This window comes from Atractosteus spatula, chromosome 25, assembly GCF_055471065.1.
Source record: "Atractosteus spatula isolate fAtrSpa1 chromosome 25, fAtrSpa1.hap1, whole genome shotgun sequence".
Lineage (NCBI taxonomy): Eukaryota > Metazoa > Chordata > Actinopteri > Semionotiformes > Lepisosteidae > Atractosteus > Atractosteus spatula.
In genome coordinates, this window is record NC_142730.1 from 5,299,108 (window position 1) to 5,312,904 (window position 13,797).

Consider the following 13,797-nt stretch of genomic DNA (forward strand, 5'->3'; position numbering starts at 1 on the left):
GTCCCAGTCCAGTAGAACAGTCCTGTTACAGTAGGAGCTACAGTCCCAGTCCAGTAGAACAGTCCTGTTACAATAGGAGCTACAGTCCCAGTCCAGTAGAACAGTTCCAGTCCAGTAGAACAGTCCTGTTACAGTAGGAGCTACAGTCCCAGTCCAGTAGAACAGTCCTGTTACAATAGGAGCTACAGTCCCAGTCCAGTAGAACAGTCCCAGTCCAGTAGAACAGTCCTGTTACAGTAGGAGCTACAGTCCCAGTCCAGTAGAACAGTCCCAGTCCAGTAGAACAGTCCTGTTACAGTAGGAGCTGCAGTCCCAGTCCAGTAGAACAGTCCTGTTACAATAGGAGCTACAGTCCCAGTGCAGTAGAACAGTCCCGTTACAATAGGAGCTACAGTCCCAGTCCAGTAGAACAGTCCCAGTGCAGTAGAACAGTCCTGTTACAGTAGGAGCTACAGTCCCAGTGCAGTAGAACAGTCCTGTTACAATAGGAGCTACAGTCCCAGTGCAGTAGAACAGTCCCTGTCTTGTTCCTCTTTCTCCCTCTGATCCTTCCTGTTGTAATTGTTCACATCACTGTCCTCACCATCTCCCAGCTGCTCACCTGTCTAAGTCTCTGAGGAAACAGACATCCCTGGTTACCGTGGAGACTCATTCCAGAGGTGGGGCAGACATGGCTGAGGCCTTCCATGAGGTCAGAGAGACAAGCCACGCCCCCCTGGAGGAGCCACTGGGTAATTTCCCTCCCTGCCCTCCTCACAGGAGGCACAAGAGGCCGATCTGACGACACGCGGTCTCCCGCCATCGCACAGCGGTGTCTGTAGAATCTGTGCGGAGACATAACTGCGCTCTGTCTCGTCCTGTGGGAGCATGTGATGAAAACTGTTGCTTTCGCTTGCAACTCCAGGACAGCTCTAGGCCTGGCCTCTGTGTCTCTGTCTCTGTCCTGTCCCGGGACAGCTCTAGGCCTGGCCTCTGTGTCTCTGTCTCTGTCCTGTCCCGGGACAGCTCTAGGCCTGGCCTCTGTGTCTCTGTCCTGTCCCGTCCCGGGACAGCTCTAGGCCTGGCCTCTGTCTCTGTCTCTGCCCTGTCCCGGGACAGCTCTAGGCCTGGCCTCTGTCTCTGTCTCTGCACTGTCCAGGGACAGCTCTGGGCCTGGCCTCTGTGTCTCTGTCTCTGCCCTGTCCAGGGACAGCTCTAGGCCTGGCCTCTGTGTCTCTGTCCGGTCCCAGGACAGCTCTACAGTGGGCAGTCAGTGTTCTGCTCATGAGCTTGGAGGTGAAGGGTTCTCCGGAGCATAGTGCCTGTCTCTTCCTGCCTCTACAGATCCCAGGACACTGTCAGTAAGAGTGGAAGTGTCCTGGCTGAATCCAACTCTGGGCGGTATAGTTTCCCTTTAATTCAGTCGGTGCTGCTGTGTCTCTCTCCTCTGCTGACCTGTGTGCAGTGGAGCTGCACTTCAGGGAAGGGTGAAATGGGTCCCTTCCTACACGAATGCAAACCAATTGTTTGAAATTTTCCAATTAGGAGGTGCTCGTCTTTTCCTTAACTTACGGTACGTACCCCCAAAACGTCGACTACTCTAGATTTTACGGTACCGTTCCACCCTCAGGGCGCAGGGCGGATGTGACGCTACACGTGTGGCGCGAGATAAGAAAGCAACAGCGCGGAGACCAGGCGGCCAGCTGGGAGAGTGTTGGGCAGGGTGAGGGAACAAGCAGCGATTGAGGAAAAGTGTTTTCACAACGCAATGTCTTCTGATCTGGAGAAAGCAATGCAAGGTCAGCCAGTCGGGGCTGGGTAATGGGCATAGGTTTTATTTGTAAGAGCTCTTGGGCTTTCGGTAATTGTTTTGTTTTGTATATCGGCGGTTCAGTAATCGATAAAGACAGCAACACGCACATTTCTTGTCTGCACGTCTCTAAAGTGGTTGCATATGTTATATCATAGGCATTGTAATAATCTCAATACAAATTAATTTCGTGTACGTAAGCTTATATGTAAAGTGGAGAGTTCAGCTCATTTTTTAATCTCGGACAAGTGGGTCAGTGTTGAATCCTTGAGCGATGAGACACAGATGAAACAGTTTCCCAGGAGCGACAGCCGTGCTACCGCTGATCTCGGTGGATCGCTCAAGCCGGGCCCTTCGACTCGTGCAGTCCGTCTGGTTGTGAGCTGGCTATTTGAGCTCTAGATCTCATCCAGCCGTTTCTTGAAAGAAACCAGGGTATCGTCTTCTGCAACATGGCTGGGCAGCTTGTTCCATGCTCCCGCCACCCTTTGTGTAAAGTAGTGCCCCCTCCCCCCTCTCAGCTACAGGGCAGATTGTTTAAAACTTACATTCTGGCTCATTCTGAAGATGTCTGTTGGGTCGACTTGGTCAGTGTCCTTGAGGATTTTGAGGTCTTGTATCAGGTCAGCCTGAGAGTGTATGACATTGCTTTTTATTCTTGATCATCTGCAGAGGAGACATGAACCCATGACCCCCTGTCAGGTCCAACCCTGACCCCTCATTCCCTCTCCTGCCCCCTGTTGATAAAGCTGAGGGAAGCATCACATCACAGTGTGAATAGATCTCTAGATTTGGCCCAGTGTTGTTCCCAGGATCTCATTCGGGATGGATCCCAGCTAATCTACTCCAGATTGCCCAGGTGCAGGAAAGTCCTGCTCCAGACGCCCGCCACCCTTTGCGTAAAGAGGAGCCACAAAAGTCTCGGTCGGCGACCCACCCTGTCCAGTGGTTACCAGGCCTGGGAGTCGTATCGGAATCGGATTTTGTGCTGCTCCCCTTTACAGGAGATGCCCGAGCTAAATTCTCTGGAGATGGAGGCAGCTGTTGGTGTGTGTTCATGTGCGATTTGCGCACGGCCCTGCGCAGGGGCTCCGGGGTTAGACAGGGCGCGATGGGGTGTGGAAAGATTTCTGAAATCCGAGGGACAGGACTGTGGTCTGCAGGCACGTCTGGGCCTCCAGGTGTCACCCGGTAATCTGATTTCTGGATAAATTTATCTCTAATAGGATCAGGGGATTAGAGGGCACACACAGGTATGGTGTTATTATTGCTGTGGTTTCCTTGTTGTGGTGCTGGACTGACCTGGGCTGAAGGGGGAAGGGTGTCCTGGCGCCCCCTGGCTGTCAGTTCCTGCTACAGAGAGGCGCTTGAGCATTTTTTCCTTCTTGTCTCTCCCACCTCCTATAATAATAATAATAAGAAGAAGAAATGCTAACACTTTAAAGTGCTTTCCTGGAAACTCTATTCAAAGCGCTTTACAGGTAATGGGGATCCCACACATCAGCTGTCAGAGTGATGGAGCCAGTTCAGAGAGGGGGGTATTAGGAGGCCGTGACTGGTAAAGGCCAGGGGGGAAATCTGGCCAGGACACCGGGGTAACACCCCTACTCTTCGAGAAACGCCCTGGGATTTGTAATGACCACAGAGAGTCAGGACCTCGGTTTTACGTCTCATCTGAAAAACTGAGCCTTTTTACAGTATAGTCTCCCCGTCGCTATACTGGGGCATTAGGACCCACACAGGGTGAGCGCCCCCTACTGGTCCCTCTACCACTTCTTCCAGGAGCAGCCTCAGCTTTCCCAGGAGTCTCCCCTCCAGGTACTGGCCAGGCTCACACCAGCTGGGAGCTGCAGGGTGATATAGCTGCTGGCCACAGAGGCGAGACTGTTAGCACAATTAAAAACAGAGCAGTTGGAAGCAGTAGGAGGTGCTGGAAGTCCGTGTGGACCTGATGAACTGTCTGCCCCAGGAGTGTGAGGGGCGTGTTAAGGGCTTCTGATGACCTGCTCGTGACTCGATATGGAATAATCAACTCGACGGCCCGCAAGCAGGTCAGGATGATCTTGCGCTCTGCTGTCTGTGGGGGAGTGTCACAGGCCGGGAAGAGCCATTCTCCTCTCACTCTGGATTGCCGTTGTGCGTCTCTGGGGGAGCCCTGCCCTTCCTCTCCTGCTCCCGGCCTCTGGCCTCACCCCTCTCCCCTCCCCCTCGTCTGCAGAGTACGAGGAGGCGACGCAGGGCCTGGCTGAGGAGGTGCAGGGCCTGGCCGAGAGGCTGAAGAAGGTGTCGGAGTACCAGAGCACTCTGCTCCGAGTCAACACACAACTGGTGAGTGTTCACTCTGGGCTCCAGTCCAACTCCCAGTGCACAGCAGTCTGATCCACTCCAGGTTTTACAGTACTGCCAGTCAGACTCCCAGTGCACAGCTGTCTGATCCACTCCAGGTTTTACAGTGCTGTCAGTCAGACTCCCAGTGCACAGCTGTCTGATCCACTCCAGGTTTTACAGTGCTGTCAGTCAGACTCCCAGTGCACAACGGTCTGATCCACTCCAGGTTTTACACTGGTGTCAGACTCCCAGTGCACAGTGGTCTGATCCACTCCAGGTTTTACACTGGTGTCAGACTCCCAGTGCACAGCAGTCTGATCCACTCCAGGTTTTACACTGGTGTCAGACTCCCAGTGCACAGCAGTCTGATCCACTCCAGGTTTTACAGTGCTGTCAGTCAGACTCCCAGTGCACAGCAGTCTGATCCACTCCAGGTTTTACACTGGTGTCAGAATCCCAGTGCACAGCAGTCTGATCCACTCCAGGTTTTACTGTGCTGTCAGTCAGACTCCCAGTGCACAGCAGTCTGATCCACTCCAGGTTTTACTGTGCTGTCAGTCAGACTCCCAGTGCACAGCAGTCTGATCCACTCCAGGTTTTACTGTGCTGTCAGTCAGACTCCCAGTGCAGAGCAGTCTGAGTTGTGTGTTGCTATCAGTGTTTTATTGTGTACTGCATTAACGTGACTGTGTTCTGGTGTTGCAGAACGCCTGGCTGTGGAACATTGAGGAGCTGTCAAAACACCGCCGCCAGTCGCACCCACAGCCTGTACCTTGAGCTTCCCACCAGCAGGGGGCACAGCCCTCCCTCCCGCCGCTTCCCCGTCTGATCCCCGCTGTACAGTACAGAGTGCGGCGCTCCCCGCAGTTCTAGGTCCGCCCTGCTCGTTGTTACTCGTCTGTAAATAAATTTGCGACTGCATCATTTGTGTTCACGACAAAATTGTGACGTGTGTCGGACTCGTGTTCTTCTTCGCCGGAACGTAATGACTGAGAAGTGTTTGTGTGACAATGCAACTGCACTGCTTTTCCAAACATCGCCGACAGCACGACAAATTACAACATATACACCTGAAGAAGGATCCACAGCCGAAACGTTCTCTCTTTTCTTGTCCTTTCTGCACAGAATAAACCTTAACGTGATCCTTTGAATTACAATATAGTGAAGCAGACAGAGGCAGGGTAGGGAGCTGTACTCGAAAGTCTAAAAACATATAACTTTCCAGTTCGGTGTTTCCTCAGTCGTGCTACGCTCTTTTAGGTAGTTTTAATACTAATTTGAATATTTTAAAATTAATACTAATTGTATTAGTATTAATACTTTGCCACTAGCGGTCGGTCCTGGAAGAATCGTACTGTGCAGCAATCGGAAAGTGAGGAGCTTGACATGAGCTGTACTGTCTGACAGCTCCCGCATAATAAAGAGCACTTAAGCCCAAACCTCTTATCTGTCCAAATCAACCATAACACAAGAGTACTTTTGCATGATTTCAAATTTACAGACACGTCCGGCCTCTGAAACTTCCGGTCCGAGTGAGCGTCACGTGTCTTCCTCCCGCTGCTGATTGGCTGGCAGCGGGGAGGGAGGCGGGCTGAAACCTGCTTCTGGCCCGGAAGTGGATGGTTGGCATGGTAACGGTGCAACGCTGAATCTTCAAGGCATTTTGAGGTAAGTTTAAATTATATATAAACGACCAAAAATCACTAAATATCTATTATTCACGAAAGTGACGATTTCATTGTATTTCCACCCTTGATACGTGATTATTAAAAGTCCCTATTGTAACAGGACTGTTCTACTATACTGGGACTGTAACTCCTATTGTAACAGGACTGTTCTACTGGACTGGGACTGTAGCTCCTACTGTAACAGAACATATTGTATGGAGCTAATATTTATTTTGCTACTGCCCCCCTTGCTAACGTACAGACATATGACCATGTGATTTCACGTAGGGCTACAATAAGGATGGGAAAGAAGTTAGAGAAGGCTCCAAAAGAGAAGATAGACAGAGGGCATTCTGGAACAGAGGAAGATTCCTCCAAGAGTACTGGTAAGATATTAGTTCGATGACATAAACAATAAAGGACTTGGTGAAATAAGTGACATTTTTGTTTTGTGCACAATGTTTAAATTATTAAACAGTTGTACTACCAGCTGCATGGCTCATCAGGGAATGGAGATTTCAAGTTTGTTCCCTTAATCTGAGCAAATCTTCCAGGCTAAGACAATTCTAAAACAAGACTTCTAGATCTCTAGTCTTTGTTGAGTCCCTGTCCTCCTACCTCTCTGAATCTGGGCTCAGAGGTGTCTCTGGTGTGAGGTTAAGGGTCTCATCTGTGGTTGCTTTATCTCTGTCTCTTTATTTTTCTCTTTTTCTTGCTGCACTGCACTAAGGACTTAATATTCTGGATAAATCTGCAGTTCAAAGTATAGGTAAGAGTCTTTTACTACATCTATTACATCTTCCTGTTATAACGGGGCTCCTGTACTCTCGTGTTCCTGTACGATACTCTGTGTGTCTCTGTCTCACACCCCCAGAGGACTACCAGTGCACTGGCAATCTTGAAGCCGATTTCCCAGAGCTCTGTGCTCTTGTGGGCATGAGGGAGATCCCCCCTGTAACCCTGAGACCTAGGACAGGGGTCACGCCAACCACAGACAGAAGTATTCTGGGTAAGGACAGGATCATTTAAAATGAGCACTCCCAACATCATCATGATTGTAGAGTCACTGTAGAGACACTCAGTCCAGCTCCTCTGTATCTTCACATGAACACTCCTTCATCATCATCAGAGCTGTAGAGTCACTGTACAGACACTCAGTCCAGCTCCTCTGTATCTTCACATGAACACTCCTTCATCATCATCAGAGCTGGAGAGTCACTGTAGAGACACTCAGTCCAGCTCCTCTGTATCTTCACACTAACATTCTTTCATCATCTTTAGAGCTATAGAGTAACTGTGTAGATAGAGGAAGATGGTTTTTGCTGTCTGTTCTGTCCTGCCCTCATGTTGCCCTGTGTTGTAGATAACAGCCAATCACAGCTGGATGGAGGAGGCCCGCCTCCAGCCGACCGCTTTTCCTGCTTGAAGCCCCGCCTGCAGGTGGAGCTGGAGGGCGATGACCCCCGGAGTGTCCGAGAGGTCAGGGTCAGGGGTGAGTTGGCCCTGCTGCGTGGCTGGTGATGCGTGTGTGCTCACGCTCGCTCGCTGCCGCACTCTGTAAGCTCTCCCTCTTCTCGCTGCTGCTCAGGGTGGAAGGTGGGCGAGCAGATGGCCAGAGTCTTCAGCAGGAGTCTCCCCAGCCTGAGCAACCTGCAGAGCTTACAGTGAGTGTCAAGAGAGAGAGAGAGACGGGGGGAGAGGAGGAGACAGAGAGACAGGGGGAGGGAGAGGGGGAGGAGAGAGAGAGACAGGGTAGGGGGAGCTAAGAGAGAGAGACAGGGGGAGGGAGAGGGGGAGGAGAGAGAGAGACAGGGTAGGGGGAGCTAAGAGAGAGAGACGGGGGAGGGAGAGGGGGAGAGAGACGGGGGGAGAGGAGGAGATAGAGAGAGACAGGGTAGGGGGAGCTAAGAGAGAGAGACAGGGAGAGGGGGAGAGAGAGATGATGGAGGAGAGGGAGAGGGAGACGGGGAGAGATGGGAGAGCTGCAGAAATGAGGATGAGGGGAGCTGGCGAGAGGGCAGGTGTGAGGAAGAGGCAGGGAGAAGACAGGAGGGGAGAGAGAATGTGACTGTGCTGTCGGGATTCTGTGTTACAGTCTGTGGAGGGTGGGGCTCACCCAGCGAACTTTGACCTCCCTGCGCAACACGCTGTCTCTCTGCCTCAGCCTTCGGTGAGTCTCAAATTACAGTCAAGCCAAACACTCAGACTAGACTCAAATTAAACTTAATTCTCAAGCTTGCCTGTCTCTATATGTCTCTCTCAGGACAGTGCTGTTAGAGGGGACTCCCATTCCTGAGCAGTGCTACCACATCCTGATTTCAGAGGACAGCATGTGGGTATCATCTCTGACCTTTCACCTTCTCCTGCCTCATTTCCCAGCCAATCAAATCCTCCACCTTATTCCTAAGCCAATCCCAGCCTTCTTCTTCCCTCCCCAGCCTATCACAGCCCCCTGCCTCCACAAGTCCCTCCCTCACCCACCATTGTCACCTCATTCCCACCCTATTCCCCTGCCAGCAGCTATCTCCTGCACCCCGCATCCTTCCTCAGTCAATCACAGTGTCCAGTGTCCCTCCGCAGTCAAACAGAGTCCCATATCCTCCTCCAAACAGCTACAGGCCCCTGCAGCCCTCCTCAGCAGATCATGTCCTCTGTCTCCTCCCCAGGCTGGCTCACCTGTCTCTGCGCAATAATCAGATAGACGAAGAAGGGGCTCGTCTGATTGGCCAAGCCCTGTCCACACCCCGCTCAGCCAATAAGAGCCTGCTGTCCCTCAACCTGGCTTTCAACCGCATTGGAGACACTGGAGCACAGCACATCGCCCAGGTGGCACAACTGTCTAGTGCACACCTGCACAAATAACTTACCTAAATACTGTATCAGTAAGGGCAAGCCCATATACAGGTAACAGCACACCTGTACAAGAATAACAGCAACCCTTACACAGGTATCTTGCACAGGTAACAGCTCACCTGTACAAGAATAACAGCACACCCTTACATATGATATTTTACATAGGTAACAGCTCACCTGTACAAGAATAACAGCACGCTCTTACACAGGTATCTTACACAGGTGACAGCTCACCTGTAGAAGAATAACAGCACACCCTTACGCATGATATTATACACAGGTAACAGCTCATCTGTACACAGGTAATGGCACACCTGTACAATAGTAATGGCAGACCCATACGTGGTTGACTTACCTGCACTCGCTGTGCTTCTGGGAAAGGTTTGTTCTGATTTTCTCTGCCTCTCTCAGGGCCTGCGTCTGAACCGCACGCTGCTGTGCCTCTCTCTGGCTCACAACCACATTGGGGACCCGGGAGCCTCCAGCCTGGCGCAGGTGAGCCTCCCCTTCCCTCCGCCGCTCCACGCTCGCCTCCCGCCTGCGTGGCTTCGCGCTTTCACTCTCCTCCCTCCCTCCAGGTGCTGGGCCCGTTCGCCCTGACCCACGAGGAGACGGTGGAGCGGCGCCGGCTGATGTCTGCCCAGGAGGCCAACCAGTCGGTGAGGGAGAGGGGTGGCGTGACCGGGCAGGGCCAGGGGGGATTCGTGTAGCAGGGAGGGGAGGCCAGTGGGGATTCACGTAGCAGGGAGGGGAGGCGTCAGGGGGGATTCGCGTAGCAGGGAGGGGAGGCGTCAGGGGGGATTCACGTAGCTGGGAGGGGAGGCGTCAGGGGGGGATTCGCGTAGCTTGGAGGGGAGGTCATGACCTGTGATCTATGACCTATGACCTATGACCCTCTCTCCTCCCAAGGCCTCTCTCTCAGTCTCTCTTCACCTCCTCTGTATTCTCTCTCTCTCTCTACTCTCTGTCCCAACCCCCTCAGCCCCGCCGTGCAGACTCCATGGCAGACCGCCCACTCAGCTATCCCAGCAGCACCTCGCTGGAGCGCAGCGTCAAGACCAGCAAGAGCGCCTCCAAGAGGAAAGATAAGGTACTGCAGTGGACTCGCAAGCACGCACGCACTCCTGCGCCAACTCAGACTAACACACAATAACACGCACCAACGTTCCTTCCTTCAGGACCCTCCCAAAAAGGAGGACAAACCCAGCGTCCTGGCCAATCAGACCGCTGGGGGCGTGGCCACTGGGGGGCAGGGCGGGGCTACCGGGAAGAAGGAGGACACTAAAGTTGCCAAAAAAGGTAATTTCCACAAACCCAATGTAAGTCAAATTAGTCATCCCAGTACCCAAGTGATAATCAGAAAGCTGTGTCTCCGACTGGCTCTACCCATACAGCCTGTGCTGGACTACTCCTGTTGAGAGTGTTTGCTCCTGAGTTCAGCAGCGCTTATATTTCCTGCGAAGACTAAGAGTGTTTGGGCTTCAACAGGAAGTAATGCTACTCTTTTACCATGCTGTAATCGAGAGCATTATCAGATATGGTATTACAGTGTGGTTTGGTCATCTATCAGTTTATTTAAAATCTCAAATTACCCGCCTCATCCAGACAGCTTTGAAGATCATGGGAGTGAAACAGCACCCTCCCTGCAGACAACCTTTGAAAAATCCCCAATCAAACAGGCAGGAAAAATCATATCAGATCCTTCCCACATCCTCAACTCTGAATATCAGCTTCTTCCTTCTGGCAAACGCTTTAGGGCTCCCAGATGTAAGTCAAACAGATACAAACAGCCCTGTGCTCCACTGTCCATTAGAGCTGTCAGTGCAAATGTCAAGGATGAACACAGTTTGGACTCTTACAACCCCCTCGAGTGCGAGATGTCTTGTGATGTGTTATAAACGTGACATGTTGTTCTGTGTTATACTGTACATGTGCAATAGAGTGATGTGCGGTGTTTTTCTCCTTTTTTGTAATAGAATAATGTGCAATGTTTTTCTTTTCTTGTTTGCATTCTATTTGAATGTACAGCAGCGCTGTGTTTTCATTAAAAAATGTTATCTTATCTTATCCCTTCCTCTGCCTCTCTTCCCCCCTTTCTCCCTCTCTGTCTCTCTGTCCTCCAGGATCTGACACCAAGGTGCCTCGGGGCCGAGGGGCAAAGTCAGGGGGCAAGGAGAAGCGCCCCCCAGTGCCGGAGCAAGAGGTAAGAACTGTAGGGTTACAGTGTGACCCAGACTGGACCAGTGATCTCTGGGCTGTAGGGTTACAGTGTGACCCAGACTGGACCAGTGATCTCTGGACTGTAGGGTTACAGTGTGACCCAGACTGGACCAGTGATCTCTGGGCTGTAGGGTTACAGTGTGACCCAGACTGGACCAGTGATCTCTGGGCTGTAGGGTTACAGTGTGACCCAGACTGGACCAGCGATCTCTGGGCTGTAGGGTTACAGTGTGACCCAGACTGGACCAGCGATCTCTGGACTGTAGGGTTACAGTGTGACCCAGACTGGACCAGTGATCTCTGGACTGTAGGGTTACAGTGTGACCCAGACTGGACCAGTGATCTCTGGATTGTAGGGTTACAGTGTGACCCGGCCCAGACTGGACCAGTGATCTCTGGGCTGTAGGGTTACAGTGTGACCCAGACTGGACCAGTGATCTCTGGACTGTAGGGTTACAGTGTGACCCAGACTGGACCAGCGATCTCTGGACTGTAGGGTCACAGTGTGACCCAGACTGGACCAGTGATCTCTGGACTGTAGGGTTACAGTGTGACCCAGACTGGACCAGCGATCTCTGGACTGTAGGGTCACAGTGTGACCCGACCCAGACTGGACCGGTGATCTCTGGACTGTAGGTCTGCACTGATATGTAGGGTCTCTTCTCACTGTGTCAGTTTACAGATCAGTGAATGTATCCACACTAAATACCTGGCACCGGCTACTAAGTACTTGCCAGACTGACATACACTCTTCCTGTATCCCCTGTAGGACAAGTCCGGCTCTGCGCAGAACAAGGTAGAGGACATTATTCTGTCTTTCTGATGCTTGGTGCATGGTTTTTCAGAGGAAGCTCTTGTGAGTTCAGGCTCGTATTGAAAGATAGGGAGACAGTGGAATGGTCCTGACCTAAATTTGAATAGCGCTCTTCCAAATATTCCAAATACTCTCCATTCATCCTCGTTTTTAACCCTTCTCCCTCTGTCTTACCACCCCCCTCTGTCTCTCAGGTGGTGGAGACTCAGGAGGCGGTCTGCCCCCTGCTGGACACAGTGGAGCATCGCGAGGGCTGTGTCTTCATCCCTGGAAACCACAGCCTAACCTCCCTCACCCTGTCAGGTGAGAGATGTGGTTGAAGGCAGTATGTCAGTATGGGAGGAGAAATGGATCTAAGGGAGCGGTGCTGCAATCCAACATTCGCTCATTACTATTTTCAAGCAGCAGCGCACCGCAGTGTACACTAACTACCTCTTCTCCTGATTCTTTCTGTCCATTTCTCCCTGGACCCCTCATTCCCTGTCCTCCTTCTCCCCAGGGAATCGGCTGACGGAGTCGTGTCTGCCGGCGTTCCTCTCTGCTCTGGCCAGTCAGGGAGAACCAGGGAGCACAGGTGGAACTGGTCTGCTCCGACTGTCTCTCACGGTCAGTCTCCGTGTCTGCGTGTTCATCTGATGTGAGACACGGTCTGTGGCAGTCTGTCTGTCTCCGTGTCTGCGTGTTCATCTGATGTGAGACACGGTCTGTGGCAGTCTGTCTGTCTCCGTGTCTGCGTGTTCATCTGATGTGAGACACGGTCTGTGGCAGTCTGTCTGTCTCCGTGTCTGCGTGTTCATCTGATGTGAGACACTGTCTGTGGCAGTCTGTCTGTCTCCGTGTCTGCGTGTTCATCTGATGTGAGACACGGTCTGTGGCAGTCTGTCTGTCTCCGTGTCTGCGTGTTCATCTGATGTGAGACACGGTCTGTGGCAGTCTGTCTGTCTCCGTGTCTGCGTGTTCATCTGATGTGAGACACGGTCTGTGGCAGTCTGTCTGTCTCCGTGTCTGCGTGTTCATCTGATGTGAGACACGGTCTGTGGCAGTCTGTCTGTCTCCGTGTCTGCGTGTTCATCTGATGTGAGACACAGTCTGTGGCAGTCTGTCTGTCTCCGTGTCTGCGTGTTCATCTGATGTGAGACACAGTCTGTGGCAGTCTGTCTGTCTCTGTGTCTGCGTGTTCATCTGTGCCCTGAGCCCGCAGTCCCAGGTCTCTGTGTCTGTCTGTCTGCTTGCTGGCCTCTTCTCCCTGTGGATTGTCCGCATGTGTCTCGTCTGTGTCTGCGTGCGGATCTGACCTGCCATCTGTCTGTTCACAAAACCAGAGCAAAAGCTGAACACTTTGACTTCAATGTCTCAGAAAAATATCTATCTCCCTGTCTATGAACTGTTTTTCTTCATTTTACAGAGAAACCACTTCTCCCCAGACTGCGAGCCCTTCCTGAAGATACAGGAAGTGATGTCGATCAGAGATCCGCTCAACAAGAGCGTCCCCCGGCTGCCAGAGGAAGAGCAAGCCCAGCCAGTGTAGCGTTTCCGGAGGGACACATTTACAGGGTGTGCAGCCCTGCCTCCTCTAACTTCACAAAGTCACTGTGTTCCAATAATAAGTGTAATAACTTCTCAGCTTGTGAGAAGTAGTACTACTTTTTACTTCTACAGAGAAGCTATTTAGAATAAGCTGTTTTCACAATAAAAACTGTTTTATTTACTCTTTACTTGGTAAACTCAGATACAGGTTTACACTTTGTGATATTTTGCGCTGTGAAATGTGATGTTAGAAGCTGCAGGAATAGAAGGTTTAAAAGTTGCTGCCCAACAGGAATCATTGTAATTAAACAATACGATTGAAGACAGTATGGTGTGTTGGGCCTGCAGTCTGTAAATCATAATAATAATAATAAAAACAGCAGAATTACACAGTCACAACAAAGTATACAGCAGGAAAGCAGATTTGGACACAGATACAAAACCACTGAAATAAAAGCCCTTCTAAGAAAGAAGTATACAACTGGCTCACTACTCAGGGCAGTCACACGCAACTGTTCACATCACCCCTGTCCTGGGGGTCCTGCACAGGCTTCCAGTTGGTTTTAAATCTTTTCGGGTTCATGGCCATGCGCAGAACG

At 51.5% G+C, this 13,797-nt stretch overlaps 1 protein-coding gene and 1 long non-coding RNA gene across 2 annotated transcripts; both read left to right on the forward strand.

The window, feature by feature from the left end:
- The first annotated feature begins 1,627 nt into the window (after positions 1-1,627).
- Positions 1,628-5,059, forward strand: LOC148815177 (uncharacterized). The gene is made up of 3 exons (XR_016086064.1): positions 1,628-1,778; positions 4,008-4,117; positions 4,823-5,059. It is a non-coding gene; the product is annotated as an uncharacterized LOC148815177 (long non-coding RNA).
- Positions 5,060-6,072: 1,013 nt separating this feature from the next.
- Positions 6,073-13,524, forward strand: lrrc71 (leucine rich repeat containing 71). The gene is made up of 17 exons (XM_088905053.1): positions 6,073-6,170; positions 6,515-6,553; positions 6,659-6,793; positions 7,148-7,276; positions 7,373-7,448; positions 7,880-7,954; positions 8,048-8,116; positions 8,451-8,610; positions 9,049-9,132; positions 9,216-9,296; positions 9,620-9,727; positions 9,816-9,936; positions 10,761-10,840; positions 11,627-11,653; positions 11,866-11,974; positions 12,171-12,277; positions 13,077-13,524. The coding sequence occupies exons 1-17, from the start codon at positions 6,086-6,088 to the stop codon at positions 13,197-13,199; spliced, it is 1,608 nt and encodes a 535-aa protein (XP_088761179.1). The 5' UTR covers positions 6,073-6,085; the 3' UTR covers positions 13,200-13,524.
- The last annotated feature ends 273 nt before the right edge of the window (positions 13,525-13,797 follow it).